We start from the raw sequence: 13800 nt of genomic DNA, 5'->3' as shown, positions 1-13800 counted from the left end.
GGGGCAGGGAGCTCACCCCTCCATCCTCCTTTCCAGGTTGTTTACATGTGCTAAAATGGCATGGGTTTCTTCTCTAGTTGAAGTTTTTGTTTCTAAAGACAGCAAGGAATGAAAAGGATTTGGGTTGTTTAAAAAGAGTTTGTGTTCTCAAAGTTCATCCATGTTGCGGCATGTCAGAATTTCCTTCCTTTCTAAGGCAGACTACTATCTCATTGTATGCACAGACCACATTTTGCTTATTCATTCATCGTTGATGGACACCTGGATTGCTTCCCCATTAAGCTGATGAAATTAAGCCAGCCACGAAAGGACAAACAATGCATGATTCCACTCATATGAGGTCCCTAGAGCTGTCAGATTCACAGAGACAGAGAGTAGAATGGTTCCAGGGGCTGGGGAGGAAGGAACAAGGAGTGGGTGTTCAATGGGGACAGAGTTTCAGCTTTACAAGATGAAGAGCCATGGAGCAGGTGGCCATGGCCAACACCGCTGTAAATGCATCCAATACCACTCAACTGTGCACTTAAAAACGGTTAAGACGGTAAATTTTATGTCATGTGTATTTCACCATAACAAATTTTTTTAAGTTTGTGGCACACTAAAAAGAAATGAGCTATTAAGCTATGAAAATAAATAAAGGAACCTTCAAAGTAGATTACGAAGTGAGGGGAGGCAGTTTGAAAAGGCTACAGTAACAGTGCACGATTCCACTATGTGACATCTGGAAAAGGCACAACTTAAGAAGACAATGAGATCAACGGGTGCCAAGGGCTCAGGGGGAGGGAGAGATGACAAGTGAGCTCGGAGGATTTTTAGGGCAGCGACACTATTCTGTGTGATGCTATAATGGTGGATACATGGCATCGTACATTCATCCAAACTCACAGAATGCAGAGCACCAAGAGTGAGCCCGCACGGAAACGAGGGGCACTGGGTGGTAAAGATGTGTCCTGGCAGGTTCATTGACTGGACCAAATGTACCCCTCTCCTAGGGATGCTAACAGTGGGGAGACTGTGCATGCATGGGAGCAGCGGGCGCATGGGAAACCTCTGTACCTTCTGTTCAATTTTACTGTGAATCTGAAACTGCTCTAAACAATAACATCTATCTTAAAAAAGACAAAAACAAAAAAAAACCAGATATGGTGGCAAAAAAAAAAGTCACTGGCCAGTTATGTGGATGGAAACAGCCCTGGGCCCATCTCAGTCCCATCCAGGGGGCGCCCAGCTCCAGCATGGCTGTCTGCGCCTCTCAGCCTCGGGCCATGTCCTTGCGCCCAGTACACATCCTCCCTTGCATATATGGGGTCCTCCTAGAACTGGAGGAAGGCAGTGATGACCTAAGGAGATCTGACAGCTCCTGGCCCCTGCCTGCCCCCCACACTGGGACCCCACTGACAACGAGGGTGGGCTAGGGTCATGGGCATGGGCTGTGAAGCCCCCAACACACAGCCCACACCCCTTGGACCTGCACCACTCCCACCCAAATGGTCACCCCTGCCTCCCTCCTCCCTGTGTCCCTTTCCTATGGCTCCCTTGGCTGAGACTGGCCTCCCTCTGCCTCCCTCCACTGCCCACACATCCCTCAGTGCCTGTCCCAAATGTCCCCAGCTCTCCATGGAATGTCCGATCCGGCCTGAAGACAACCCCTCCACAGTGCCCCACTGCCACCCTCTCTGCTTATAATACCCTATGGGGCCACACTGCGCTGGCTGAGGCTGGCCCCCTATATCCTGGCATGAAAGAGAATCCACACCCAACGTCAGTGCTTACATGCATTTGCTGCCCTGAGCCCTGTCTCTGTGGGTGTGGAGAATCAGGATCAGACAGGGACCTAGGTTAGCACTGCCCTCTCCGCCTCACCCAGGGCGCCTGCTGCTTTAGGCTCACAGAGCCCAGCTTACCCAGCACGCACACATAATATGCAGTCTTCATAGAACTGTACTTTCTACAGGACATGCACGACTTTGTGTTACCTGCTTCCAGTTCTGCCTAAGGATGTTATCATCTACTGGGCACTTGCTAGGTGCCAGAGACTGCTATATACACATAAATGTCCCACCTCCAGAGACGATCCAGGACAGACAAGCCCCGCCCCTGCCCATCCCACCTGGGGCCTTCTCCCCAGTGGCCTCTTCTGCCTGGGACTCTCTTCCGTCCCTTGGCCTGGTCTTCAGACCTCTGCTCGAATCCCACCCTCCCTGCTCACCCTGCCCCATTGCCTGTCTGCTGTATTTCCCGTCCAGTGTCTCTCTCCGCAGCGAGGATGCCCGGCCAGGACTCCGCTCTGTGCAGGGATCTGTGCGCTGATCACCTGAGCTCAGCAGCATCTGGCTACAGGAGGCCTGAAAGCCCCACGGGCCAGCGGAGACAGAGATGCCATCCCTGGATTCCATAAGGAAACCAGGAGAATCGAACCCAGGCAGTCAGTGCCAGCTCCCACCCTCCATCACTGGGCTACACTGTCAGTCACCCTCACCCACAGAGCAGCGACCAGGACCACTGAAGCCAGGCGAGGAGCATGCACTTCACCATGCACACACCGGGCTCCTCCCACCTCTCAGGAGTGGGCTAACCAGGCCTTCAGATTTCCAAGAGAAGCCAGATACCCAAGTCTGTGTAAGTCCCAACATCAGAAGTGCAAACAGCAATTCAACTGCTTACTGCCCAGATAAGGCCCACCCAGATCCCCGTCCAGCCTGGGCCCCGGCCTACAGTCTCTGGCCTACACCCTGTTCCTGTTCTGAGGATGGCAGCATCCCACTGCTGGGGGGTGGGAGGGCCTTGAATGGACAGCACAGGGGAAGCCCAGTGCGGCCACCTATCCCCATGACAGGTGGTGGACTAGAGCCTTTAGGCACCTCCAGGCTGGCCCCTCAGAGGCCCCTGCCCAGGGTGCCCCCAGCCTCCTGAGCCCAGGCCAGCTGTGGGCACTGAGAGCCTGTATCTGAACTCCCACACCTACCTTGGTGGGCTGTGCAAGGGCCTGACAGCCTCAGAAGGAGGGAGGAGGGAGCCGGGAGCCAGGAGCCAAGAGCGGCTGCATGTCCAGGAGCCTGGGCCCGAGCCAGAACTCCACCAAGACCCCACCTGCTGTCATTCTCCAGCACCTCCCACTGATCCCCTCCTCTCTCCATTTTCCCCTCAGGCTGTTCACTTGCCTCTGACAACTGCTTCCTCCCGCCTCTGCTTACCTTGAGGAACTTATACAAGAGGAAGGTGAACCAGTTGGTTAGCATCTTCTCTGCCACCGACTCAGTCCTGGGGAGCACAGAATATGGGCAGAGTGGTGTAATTCCAGCTGTCCAGCAGGCACAGGGCCCCCGCAGGCCTCACCCACCGATCCCACCCCACCCTGCCTCCCTTCCTGCAGCATCCAAGGTCAGGTCTCGAAAGGCACCCACATGAGCGGGCAGCAGGGGCTTCAGGGGCTGTCATGGAGACCCCAGCCCTTCACCCAGAGCCCAGGCCTGTGAGTATGGAACTCGAGCCTGGGTCCTCACTATCAGTACCTAGGGAGGTGGCAGCTGAGCCTCAGAGGCCAAGTGAGTCCTCCCACCCCTGCCTGGTGGGAACTGCCACAGCAACGTCTCTGGGCCTGCTAGACCGGCCTGTCCAAAGCTGGAGGCATGGGCCTGCCTCCCCCAACCCCAGTGCCCCCCAGGCTCACCGGCGCAGTAGCAGCTTGGGGTGGTTCTTGCTCTCCAGGTTCTTCTCGATGAGGTCGGAAAGCAGCTGCTTGAGCACGCCCGTGGCGTATTCCATCTCGCCCTGCAGGGCTGTCATGATGAGCGAGGCCACGTTCCCGCGGTCACGCATGGAGAAGCTGCGCTGTGCCTCCAGCGTGCGGATGAAGGTCAGCAGGAAGTGCTTCTTGGTCAGCAGCTGCCCGAACAGTGTCAGCGACTTCTCTACATTGGCCTGCACCTGAGGGAGCACACGGAGCTCAGACCACAGAGAAGCACCCAGCCCCAGCCCCCAAGCTGACCGGTGAGGGGCTGTCTAGGCCTGGCTGGTGAGGCAGGGCCCCATCAGAGGACGGGCCTGGAAGGCAAGTGACAAGCTGCCCTGACTCCTCGGCTCGGTGGGTCATTCCCAAGCTTCACCTGTCCTTAGCAAAATGGACATGACCTGGGTGATGCCACCACTGCCTATTGCCATCAGGGCAGCCTTGGCCACAGAGTCCCTGTGGCAGACTGAGAAGCCCACTGCAAGCCGACATGACAAAGGTGTTACCAGTGCGGCTGGGTGCAGAATGAGAGGGGCTGCTCACGCCACCCTCTCTGTGGCTGGGCCCTTTGAACAGCAACCCCCGCATCGGGCCTGCAGCAGCTCAGAGGAAGTCCAACTCAATGCCCCCATCCACTGGGTACCAGGAGTGCATGTCTATCATCTCCTTCTGCCTTGACAATGATAACCAATGCACGACCAGCCTCTGCATCTCATGGATGAGGACACAAGGTTGGAGACAAGAAGAGGTTTGATTAGGGCCACACTGCCGGTAGGAAAAAGGAGTGGAGTAGAGGCATGGCCGGCTCCAGGGCCCCTACTCTCTCTCTCTTGTTCATACTAAGGTTTATCAGGGCAAGATGTTCCCTATTAGGCAGAGCCCAGAGGCCACCAGTGATACCAGGCTCCCAGCCAAGGCCAACAGGTATCAGGCAGACAGGTAATGGCCCAGGCAGAACACACACAGTCACGGCTGAGAGAGACAGTCTGACAGACACAGCAAATGGAGACACTGAAAGAGAGATACAACCTGGGGAGGCTGTGGAGCCCCGCGTGGCAGCAAGCCCAGGAACAGGATGGCAGCGCTCAGCCACAGGCAGCCCAGGGCCCAAGGCGGGAAGGTCTGCTCAGTATCAGCTCAAAAGGGACTTCCCACCAACAGAGCCACCACAGGGGACATGGGCTCCCCAACATCCAAGGCACACGGTGGGGGGTGCCCTCAGCTGGAGAGTGTGACTGAGCTAACCTGCCGAGCCCCTGGCTGTGGCTCACCGAGGACTGGCTCCTAACCTGCCTGCCGCTAGGGGCCCTTTGGGGACGTGGGAGCCAGCCTTCTTTTCCCTCCCCAGGCTCGCTGCCAAGGTCTACAGGGCAAAGCCCTACTCTCTGAGGCCCTGGTGCTATGCCAGCCACACGCTCCCATCCCAAACCACCATAGCAGACTTCATCAGGCACCCGCACCTCCCAGCACACAGCCCCTGCCCAGTGAGGCTTCGCATCCAGAGCCACCCAGGAGACCAGGCCAACGGAGCTGCAGGCAGGACCCCCAACAGAGGCAGGGCCCAAGGGGCAGCCACCGGGGAGGTGCCAGAAGCCGAGGCTGACAAGTGGTTTGCCGGGACGAGGCCTGGCATCCCACGCAGGCCCTGGGGCCAGAGCCTCCTCCTGCCCTCTGGAGGTACTTCATGGAGCAGAGCCACGCTGGCCATTCCCCTGCCCCGACCCCAGGGCGCAGGGCTCCACTGTGCTGGCCTGGTCTTGGTTCTGCCTCCCAGCACCTGCTCCCCACTTGGCTGAGCCCAGAGCCCTGCAGGCCTGGACCCTCCCCCAGGCCACACAGGCTGCCCCATACCATCCATCAGCACCCAAGGAGCCCCAAAGGCAGAAGACAGCAGCTGCCTCTGAGTTCCTGTGACCCCAGAGCCAGTGGTTCTACCTCCATCTCCTTGAGCACAGGGTGGTCCTCGATCCCAGGAAAGAGCACCCTCATGGCATATGTCCGGTAGTCAAGGAAGGGGATGCCGGCACCGTCCAGGTCGTTGGTCAGCTCGTGGATGTCTGTCTGCAGCTCTGCAAAGGCTGAGGCCAGATGCGGCGTCAGGTACAGCATGCCCTGGTGGCCTCGCTCCATGCCCCAACCCTCTCACTCTTGGGGCCTACATCAAATCCTGACTCTGACACTTACTGGTTTCATGATCTTAAGGAAACCACTGTGCCTCTCCGTCCCCCAGCTACTACAGCCCTAGCACAGGGATAGTAACTCTCCTCTGCAAGGTTCCCACAGGATCAAGCAAGACAAGAGGAGAGAAAGCATCGGCATCAGGGGCAGGCTGGGCGGGGCCTCCTGCATCTCAGGCACTGGCAGTTAAGCGTAGAGCAGCTTTGGAGTTCGGGCTCCTTCCACCCGCTGTGAGGTGGTAGAGTGCAGCCAGGGGTGAGGTCCCAGGGCTGCAGGCTGTCCCCAAGCCCCCACACCATGGCATGCACATCTCGGGCCTGGTGCACCCTCAATGTGGCCCACCCTGCTCAGGGCCAGCTCTGCCTCTGTCAGGAACAAAGGCAGGCAGGGCAGTGAAGCAGGCCCTGACAGAACATTCCAGAGCTGTGAGATGTCAGTCCTACGACAGCCTGAGGATCGGGCTATCTGATCAGAAGCCAGAGGAGTGCCAGGCAGGCTCTGGAGGATATCTGACAGGTTTAATTAAGAGCTGGAGCCTTCGCCTCCTGGGCACCGCTGCCAGGTGTCTAGTTATCTGCACCTGGCTGGCCTGGAGCAGCCGCCAGCCACTGCATCCACACACGCCAGCCTCGCCAGACAGCCAGCCTCAGCAGGCGGGAGCACAAGGGAGGCCCAGGCCACCTGCCTCCCACCTGGCCCCGACACACACCTGCCTCCAGTCCCACCAGGGCTGCCCAAGAGGTAGGGCAACCCTTAGCCCACCACAGGGCCACTTAGGTTTGTCTGGGACTGAGAGGGCTCCCAGGATGCATAACTTTGCATTTTAAGACTGGCTGAGTCCTGTGCAAACAAAACACCCCATCCCAGTTGAGTCCCAGTGGAATTCATGACGACCCCATGCTGGACCACATGGCTAAGGTCCTACACTGCAGCAGGAGCACTCCTAGTATCTGCCCCCTAGAGCCCTGAACATGTGTGAGTTACCATCTGCAAACGCTCAAAGTCTCGCCCAGCATGGAACAGATTTCTGCCACCCACACCTGCCCTGGATCAGGAGGATGGTGTGGCATGACTCCCCCTATAGACATCTCAAGGACAAAGGTCAGCTCAGGTCAAGATCTCTATGTGCCCAGGGACTGCCAAAGCGTAAGGGTTCCCCATTGCTGCATGGCGGAAGCACCCCTCTCTGCTGCTCCGCTGGCACCAGCCAACCCACCACGACTCCCAGCGCCCAGGGAAAGTAGGCACTGTCACTGTGCCCACTCTACAGATGACAAGACTGAGGCACAGAAGGGTAAGTAGCCACCTTCAGCCTTATAGCCCAGCTGGGATACAAATGCAAACAGTCTGGCTTGGGGTTCTGTGTCGCAAGCAGCACCCCGAGGAGGTGGTACCTGCTGCAGGGCCAGGCCCTGGTCAGGCACCCGCCCACTGCCCTGGGACCAGCTCTGGCACAGCAAGGCTATTAGGAACATTGTAAACTGAGCTGAAGCAGGGTGGGGCGGGTGGAAGTAGGTGTGGGGACAGGCCAGGGCCTGGCTCGGAGGTGGCAGCTGCCCCAGTGAGCCCCGGCCCCAACAGACCTTCCTTGCATTCAAGGGCCACGCGGGACTCTAGGTTGTCCATCTGGAGCTGCAGCCGCTTGAGTGTGCGGTCGGCATCTCGTGACTTGCGCTTGTAGGCGATGAGCACAGCCACGATGACCAGCAGCAGGAGACCCCCACCCCCGCCGATGCCCACGATGGCAGGCAGCGTCAGCAGGCTGTCAGAGTACACCTGCAGTGTCCCTGGCGAGAACTCAAAGCCACCTGCCCGCACCTGCCGGTGGGTGGAGGCCACTCAGGAGCCACCCATGCTTTCCACAAAGCTCGGGAGCCCCTCCCGATGGGCAAGACCCCCCCGCAACACCTGCCTGTGGGCAAGGTCCCACCGACAGGGGCACAGAGTGGTCAGCAAGGTGGAGACACTGGGACCCAGGGCAGGCGCCTGGCCAGCCAGGGCACCACTGGTATGGCAAGGGCTCAGGGTGGGTAGACAGTCGGGGGCTCAAGGAAGTGGCAGGCTGAGGGCTAAGGCAGGGCCTGCACTGGAGCTGGGCGCCCTCTGAGCTAGGGGTGAGTCTGGGGCAAGGTCAGAGCTTGGGCTGTGCTAGTGGGGCAGGGTCCACAGGTGGGGCATGGCTCTCCCAGCTCCGCACCCCTGGTGGACAGACGCACCGTGACCTTGTGCTGCCCCGTGAGGTTGGGCGCCTCACACAGCAGTTGCGTCTCCGACACGGTGAGGGTGCAGGGTGTGGAGCCGATGAGCACCGTGTAGTTGAGTCGGGAGTTGCCAGGCGCAGGTGGCAAGAGGTTCCGGCCCTGTAGGAGGTGGGGGTGAGCCAGAGCCCAGGACAAGGGGCCTCTTCCCTGGCCTGGCCCAGCCTACAGCCAATGGTGACCTACCTTGAGGATAAGTGGGGAGCTGGGCTTCAGCTCCAGCAGGCCAGTGGGGCTGAGTGGCTCAAGTACAGGGTCAGGGTAGTAGAGGAAGGAGGTGGAGTTGAGCACAAGCAGGGAGCGCACGTTGTCCATGACGAAGCCCAGCTCATCCGGCCGCTCCCCCAGCTCTGGTGGGCTGCGCACAGGATTGGCCACAGACGGGGCGCGGCATACCATGGTGGTGTCATTGTACACCAGGCAGCCCTGGAGACACAGGGTGGGGATGCTGGGCGGGACCTCCCCGAGTGGCCCAGCAGCTCCCAGTGACAGAGCCCCTGGCCTGGGGACTGCCTGCTCCCTGCACAGATGATGCCAGGCACCAGCAGGGCAGGTCCTGGGCCACCCACCCCACGTGGACCAGGGACATGTGGCCTGAAGGAGAGGTGTGTGCAGCCGGCAACCCAGAGCCAGACCTTCCACCCGCCAGGCAGGACAGGTGCCTCCCCAGGGGTCTCCAGGCACAGCCAAGGTTGGCATAAGCTGGGAAGGGGCAGGGGTAGGGGCAGAGGCAGGGACACGGGTATTCCTAGCAGGAGCCCCATCCCAGGTAAAGGCCTGGACCGAGGTGGGCAGCTGAGGGCAGGGACTCACGTTCTCCCTCTCAATGCCTCCGTACTTGGCCCGGATTCGGGGTTCACGGACAGTGGCCAGGTTGGTGCCCGTGACTGTTAGGAGGGTCCCACCGCTGGAATAGGACAGGGGTGGGGGGTCACCAGATGATGCTGGGGCCCAGTGAGCTGGAAACGCGGGCCACAGCTCAGCCAGGCAAAGCCTGCCTTCCCCAAAGACAGGAAACAGGTAAAAACTCTTGGCAAGGGTTGCTTCCTGGCAGGATAGTACCCGGCATGCAGGCGGGCCACCGCCAAGCGTTCGGTGGAAGAGCTCCTGGCTCGGCACTGCTCTCAATAGCTGGGGTTAGGGAATGCGTGTTGCTGGACCCCACCTGTTGATGCTCCACTCGGGGTCGATCCTCAGGATGGTGGGGTCCTCGGTGTAGTTGTACTTCACCTCGGGGTTGGTGAGCTGGGCGCGGTTGATGTTGATGATGATGGGAGCGCTGCCAGGGCTCTGCCCGGGGGGTGTCAGGCACCGGATCTCACGGGAGTTCCTCCTGGAGGTGCCGGAGTAGGACAGTGAGGAGCACACAGATGGAACCCAGGCAGGTGGAATGCAGATGCATTGAGGGACGGTGGGAACAGCGCCACCTGTCACAGGTACTGCCTTGGGTGGCTGCATACTATCACTGCTACTTTCCATCCTGGGGCTGTGCATGTCTGTCCTACCCTCGCCCTGGCTCCCAGCCCCTTCAGGCCCCCACTGTTGCCCAGCCTGGCATTTGGGACCCGTCCTACTGCCTCTCCAGGTCTGCTTTCATCACAGCCTCCCTGTTGCCCACACCCACTCCTGGTGACCCTGGCCAGGGCTCCACACCCACCGGGCCTCTGCCTCCCCAGAGGCAGTAGGCAGCAGGCCCACCCCACACACGCCAGGCTGGGAGTTAGGCTCAAGCTGCCCTCCCTCTGTCCCTGCGGAGGGCTGGCGAGACTAAGCTCTGGCCCGACCTTCCCTGCCTGTCCCAGGGCCACCCTCACTCAGCCTGTGCTCCGAGTGCTGGGAGCCCAGCGCCCACTCCTACTACCCTGGGCCAGACAGACACCTTCCCTCTCGGCACCTGTCCCAGTGGGAATAGCTCGCCCTATCCCCGCATCCCAGGGGGCTGTGAGGAGACTAGATGAGCTGGCCTAGGTGGGGGTCATGGGGACACCCCACTGGGCAGGCAGCCGGGCATGGCCCGCACCTGGGTCCGGACCCTCAGTTCTTCCACCACTGCCAGGAGCCCCACAGCCACCAGGCCCCCTCAGCTGCAGACACCAATGATTAGTCTGATAACGGGTAATTATCACAGGAAAATATTTAAAGGGACGTTCCATTATCATCCCTAATCTAAAATTATCCACTTCAAGCCTCAGGGCTTTTGTTAAGATTTCTGTTTTCTCCCTTAAAAATTTTTAAAAATACTTCTTATTTTGTAGCCAAGGGATTCCCCCCTCCCCAAAGGGAAGAACCAGGGCAGAGGCAGCCAGGTTGCCCCGCCCCCAAAGGCAGGCCCCGCGCCCATCACCGCCCAGTCCTACCACTCTGGAGGTAGCCTGTTTCCATGGTAACCTCCGCCTCTGGGTTTCACAGTGATCACCCCAGCCAGGCTCTCCATAGCCTCGTTGCCCAGGCAACAAGAAAGGGCATGCAACCATCTGAACCAGGAGGAGGGGCAGCCAGGCCCCCACCCCCACCTGCACCCCGTACCAGGAGAAGGAGCAGGGCCGGCCACCGACCGACACAGCCACATCACTGCCTGCGTTCAGGTGGCTTCCCTCGATGCCAATCCAGGTGCCCCCTGACAGAGGCCCGCGGGAGGGGCTCACACGGTAGAAGGTTGGTGTCTGCAGGAAGAGGGAACTTGCTGAAGCTCTCAGGAAAGTCCCCCTTGGGCCACATGGGGACAGGCCCCACTTGGCCTGCTTACCCCACCCAAGACAGTTCCCCAGCCTAGAAGCCCACATGCCTGGGAGCTGCACTTCAGAGCCAGTACTCCCAGGTTTCTCAGGCACAGCCCAAGGTGAGCCAGGGAGCCCTGGAGCTGGCCTAGGCACAGGAGGGGAGGGGCAGCACCCAGGCAGTGGAAAAGCAGTGGCAGAGTATGGCCAGACAAGGGGCCCTGAAGAGGCCCAGGAGCCCTCAGCGGCACCCTCTCAGAGCAGCAGGAAATAGGGAGAGAGGGAGGGCAGCAGACTCACCACGAAGGTGAAGCGCTTGGGTGACAGGGCGCGGTAGTGCGGTGAGCAGTCCCGCACGCACACCTCCACCAGGGCGTCGTGGGCACGCACGGAGCTGGCGTCCCCGATCTCACAGACGATCCTGTGGGCAGGCGGGCCTCAGGGGCTGCAGGAGCCCTGCCCCATCCCGCCCCGCGCACACCCGGGGCTGCACTCACTGCTCCGCACTGATGTACTCGCTCTCCACGGGGCTGCACAGCACCTTGCCCACGCGCACGCCCAGACGCACGTCCTCGAATCGCAGGCCCAGGTTCTCGCCTGTGATGGTGAGCCGCGTGCCGCCCTGCCTCGGGCCCGTCTCGGGGGACAGCTGAGGGAGGCAGAGGCTGGGCTGCGGTACAGGCATCCCGAAGGGCGTAGGGTGTGCGGTGGTGCAGGGCGGGGCATGGGGTGTGGGGCAGGGCTGGGGGCCCTACCTTGAGGATCTTGGGGTCGGCGCAGCGACTGCTGCCGTGACGCGCGTGCATCCATGATGCAGGTGTGTCGGCAGCGCAGTGGTGTCGCAGGGAGCAGCGGCGCTCAGCCACGCACCATCCACACTCGAAGCGTGGGTCGGCCTTGAGGCAGAGGCCGCAGCTCTCGCGCAGGGCCGGGCACTTGTAGAGGTGCGCTGCGGGGAGGGGTGCGGTCAGCTCGGGCCCGCCCACTGCCCACCCTGCCAGGGCGCCCACTCACCCTGGATGTTCTGTGGGTTGTCAATGACAAAGTTGCCATTCCACACGACCGACAGGTTCACTGGCAGGTCGCTGACGTCATTCCCCTCGTAGGAGTACTGTTGGGTGATGGCGCGGTCAGGCTTCCCAGCTAAGCGGCCTCCAGGCGGGAGCCTCACGCCCACAAAGCCGCCAAGGCGCCAGCTCAGGGGGAGGTTTCTGCAGCCACAACTGCTCCCTCTCCACCCTCACCCTACACAGGGCTTCCTTCCTGGCTCCAGAGCCCCCTCTCTCCAGCCTAGCAACCATATGAGGTGCCCTTCCAGGGGAACCTCTGTGCTTCCCAGTCACCTCTATGGCACCCCCTTGGAGACCACCTCCAACCACAGGAAGCCTCTGACCACTCCCTGCAGTCAGCCAGGCTGGGAACCCAGGACTCCCAGCTGGCCCTAGAATATGCATCAGCATGCTCTGTGAACCTCAGCATCTTTGCTGAATGGGCCGGGACTGCCCTGCCTTGAGGTGGGAGATCTGTGTCCCGGGACTGGGGCAGAGACAGGCAAAATCACTGTCAGGTGCAGCCCTGCTCCCCGTCCCCTCCTCAACAAGGGTAGGCTGGGCCCAGGGGAACTGCCCCTCCCAGGGAACCTGGCTAGGACTCCAGCTGTGCCCCACTTTCTGCCGCAGATGACCTCAACTCTGTTCCCGTGCTGGGGCGGCGCAGGGAGCCCAGCGTCTCCAAGGGGCGGCCCGGCAATTCATCATTATTTTATCTGCAGGAATTTAATTGGATCCTATCAAATTCCCCGATACTCCCGCTTCCCTTTAAACACAGCTGAAGGGAAGATTAATGTGGGCCTGGTGAGAAGGGAGGGTGGGGAGGGAGACGCAGGTGGAAGGTGCAGGGCAGGCAAAGAGTTGGTGATAGAGCAGAAATGTCTGGAAAGGCTGGATGGCAGAGGGAACTCCAGATAGCTGTGGTGGACAGGAGTGATCCTCTTGGCTGACCTGCAACCCACCCTGCCCCAGGAAGCCTATTGTGACCCTCCAGACCCTACCCCACCCTGCTGGGACAGACCAGGGGTCAGCCAAGGGGCTCCAGATCTCTGACCCCATCAAGGCCCTCCCCAGGGCTTCCAGGGGATGGGGTCCAGCCAAGACCTTGTCGACAGCCCAGTGCCCCACACAACAGCCCAGCCACCTGCCCCTGCAGTGAGTTCTAGGAAGCCCACTGCTCCCTGGATCACACCTGTCCTGAGCAGAAGGGGAGACAGAGGCCTGCCGGGAGTGCGGGACTTCAGCACAGGCCTCCAACTGCTGGGCAACTGGGCCCCACTCCCCCACCACTCAGGAAACAGCTGGCTCTATAGAGATCCCCTGTCACTGAACGCACTGCACCTAACAGTAGAGCTTGTCAAACACGATTGTGTCGGATCTGAAGGTCTACACATGCTTGGACCACAGGCAACAACCGTCTGCTAGTGTGCAAGTGCGGGCCAATGGGAGTGTTTTCTGCATTTGGCCAGGGATGGATGCAGCCATGCGCTCTGGCACCCTGACCTCTGCCCTCCGGGAGCCACAGTGATGAAGGCTGGCAGCCACCTGGCTATTCCTGCACACACTCAGACCTGACGATCAGCCCATGCCTGGGACCCACGGAGGCTGCAATGTGCGAGTCCCATGAGTCTGGCTGCTGTCCACTCCCACACTCAGGCTGCTCCCACCACACATCTGAGTGCTCTCAGCAGCTACCAGGACAGCATGGGCTCCCTGCAGCCCACTTGCCCACATGACCCAGGCACATCTCAAGGGCCTAGCAATGGCCTGGGGAAGCCAGGAGTGGCTTCTGACTCATCAGAGATACACGTGAGCATGTGCACCGCCCTCTGTGAACAAGCACACGCCAGGACCCAGGGCCGTGAGGA

The 13800-nt window shown here is 60.3% G+C and overlaps 1 protein-coding gene across 1 annotated transcript in view; it reads right to left on the bottom strand.

The window, feature by feature from the left end:
- The window catches only part of LOC100589116 (plexin-A1), a 334429-nt gene that overhangs the window by 12571 nt on the left and 308058 nt on the right, over nt 1–13800 (bottom strand). Inside the window, exons 16-28 of the mRNA XM_030801673.1 lie at nt 11898–11994; nt 11639–11832; nt 11381–11532; nt 11184–11304; nt 10693–10829; nt 9332–9499; nt 8980–9073; nt 8353–8592; nt 8125–8268; nt 7492–7726; nt 5666–5808; nt 3671–3927; nt 3195–3261 (exon numbers count right to left, since the gene is read on the bottom strand). Coding sequence (XP_030657533.1) covers nt 3195–3261; nt 3671–3927; nt 5666–5808; nt 7492–7726; nt 8125–8268; nt 8353–8592; nt 8980–9073; nt 9332–9499; nt 10693–10829; nt 11184–11304; nt 11381–11532; nt 11639–11832; nt 11898–11994 — 2049 coding nt within the window. The remainder of the gene's footprint in view (nt 1–3194; nt 3262–3670; nt 3928–5665; nt 5809–7491; nt 7727–8124; nt 8269–8352; nt 8593–8979; nt 9074–9331; nt 9500–10692; nt 10830–11183; nt 11305–11380; nt 11533–11638; nt 11833–11897; nt 11995–13800) is intronic.

The sequence above is a fragment of the Nomascus leucogenys genome, chromosome 21 (genome assembly GCF_006542625.1).
Source record: "Nomascus leucogenys isolate Asia chromosome 21, Asia_NLE_v1, whole genome shotgun sequence".
Taxonomy (NCBI): Eukaryota; Metazoa; Chordata; class Mammalia; order Primates; family Hylobatidae; genus Nomascus; species Nomascus leucogenys.
This window is presented reverse-complemented; position numbering and strand designations above follow the sequence as displayed.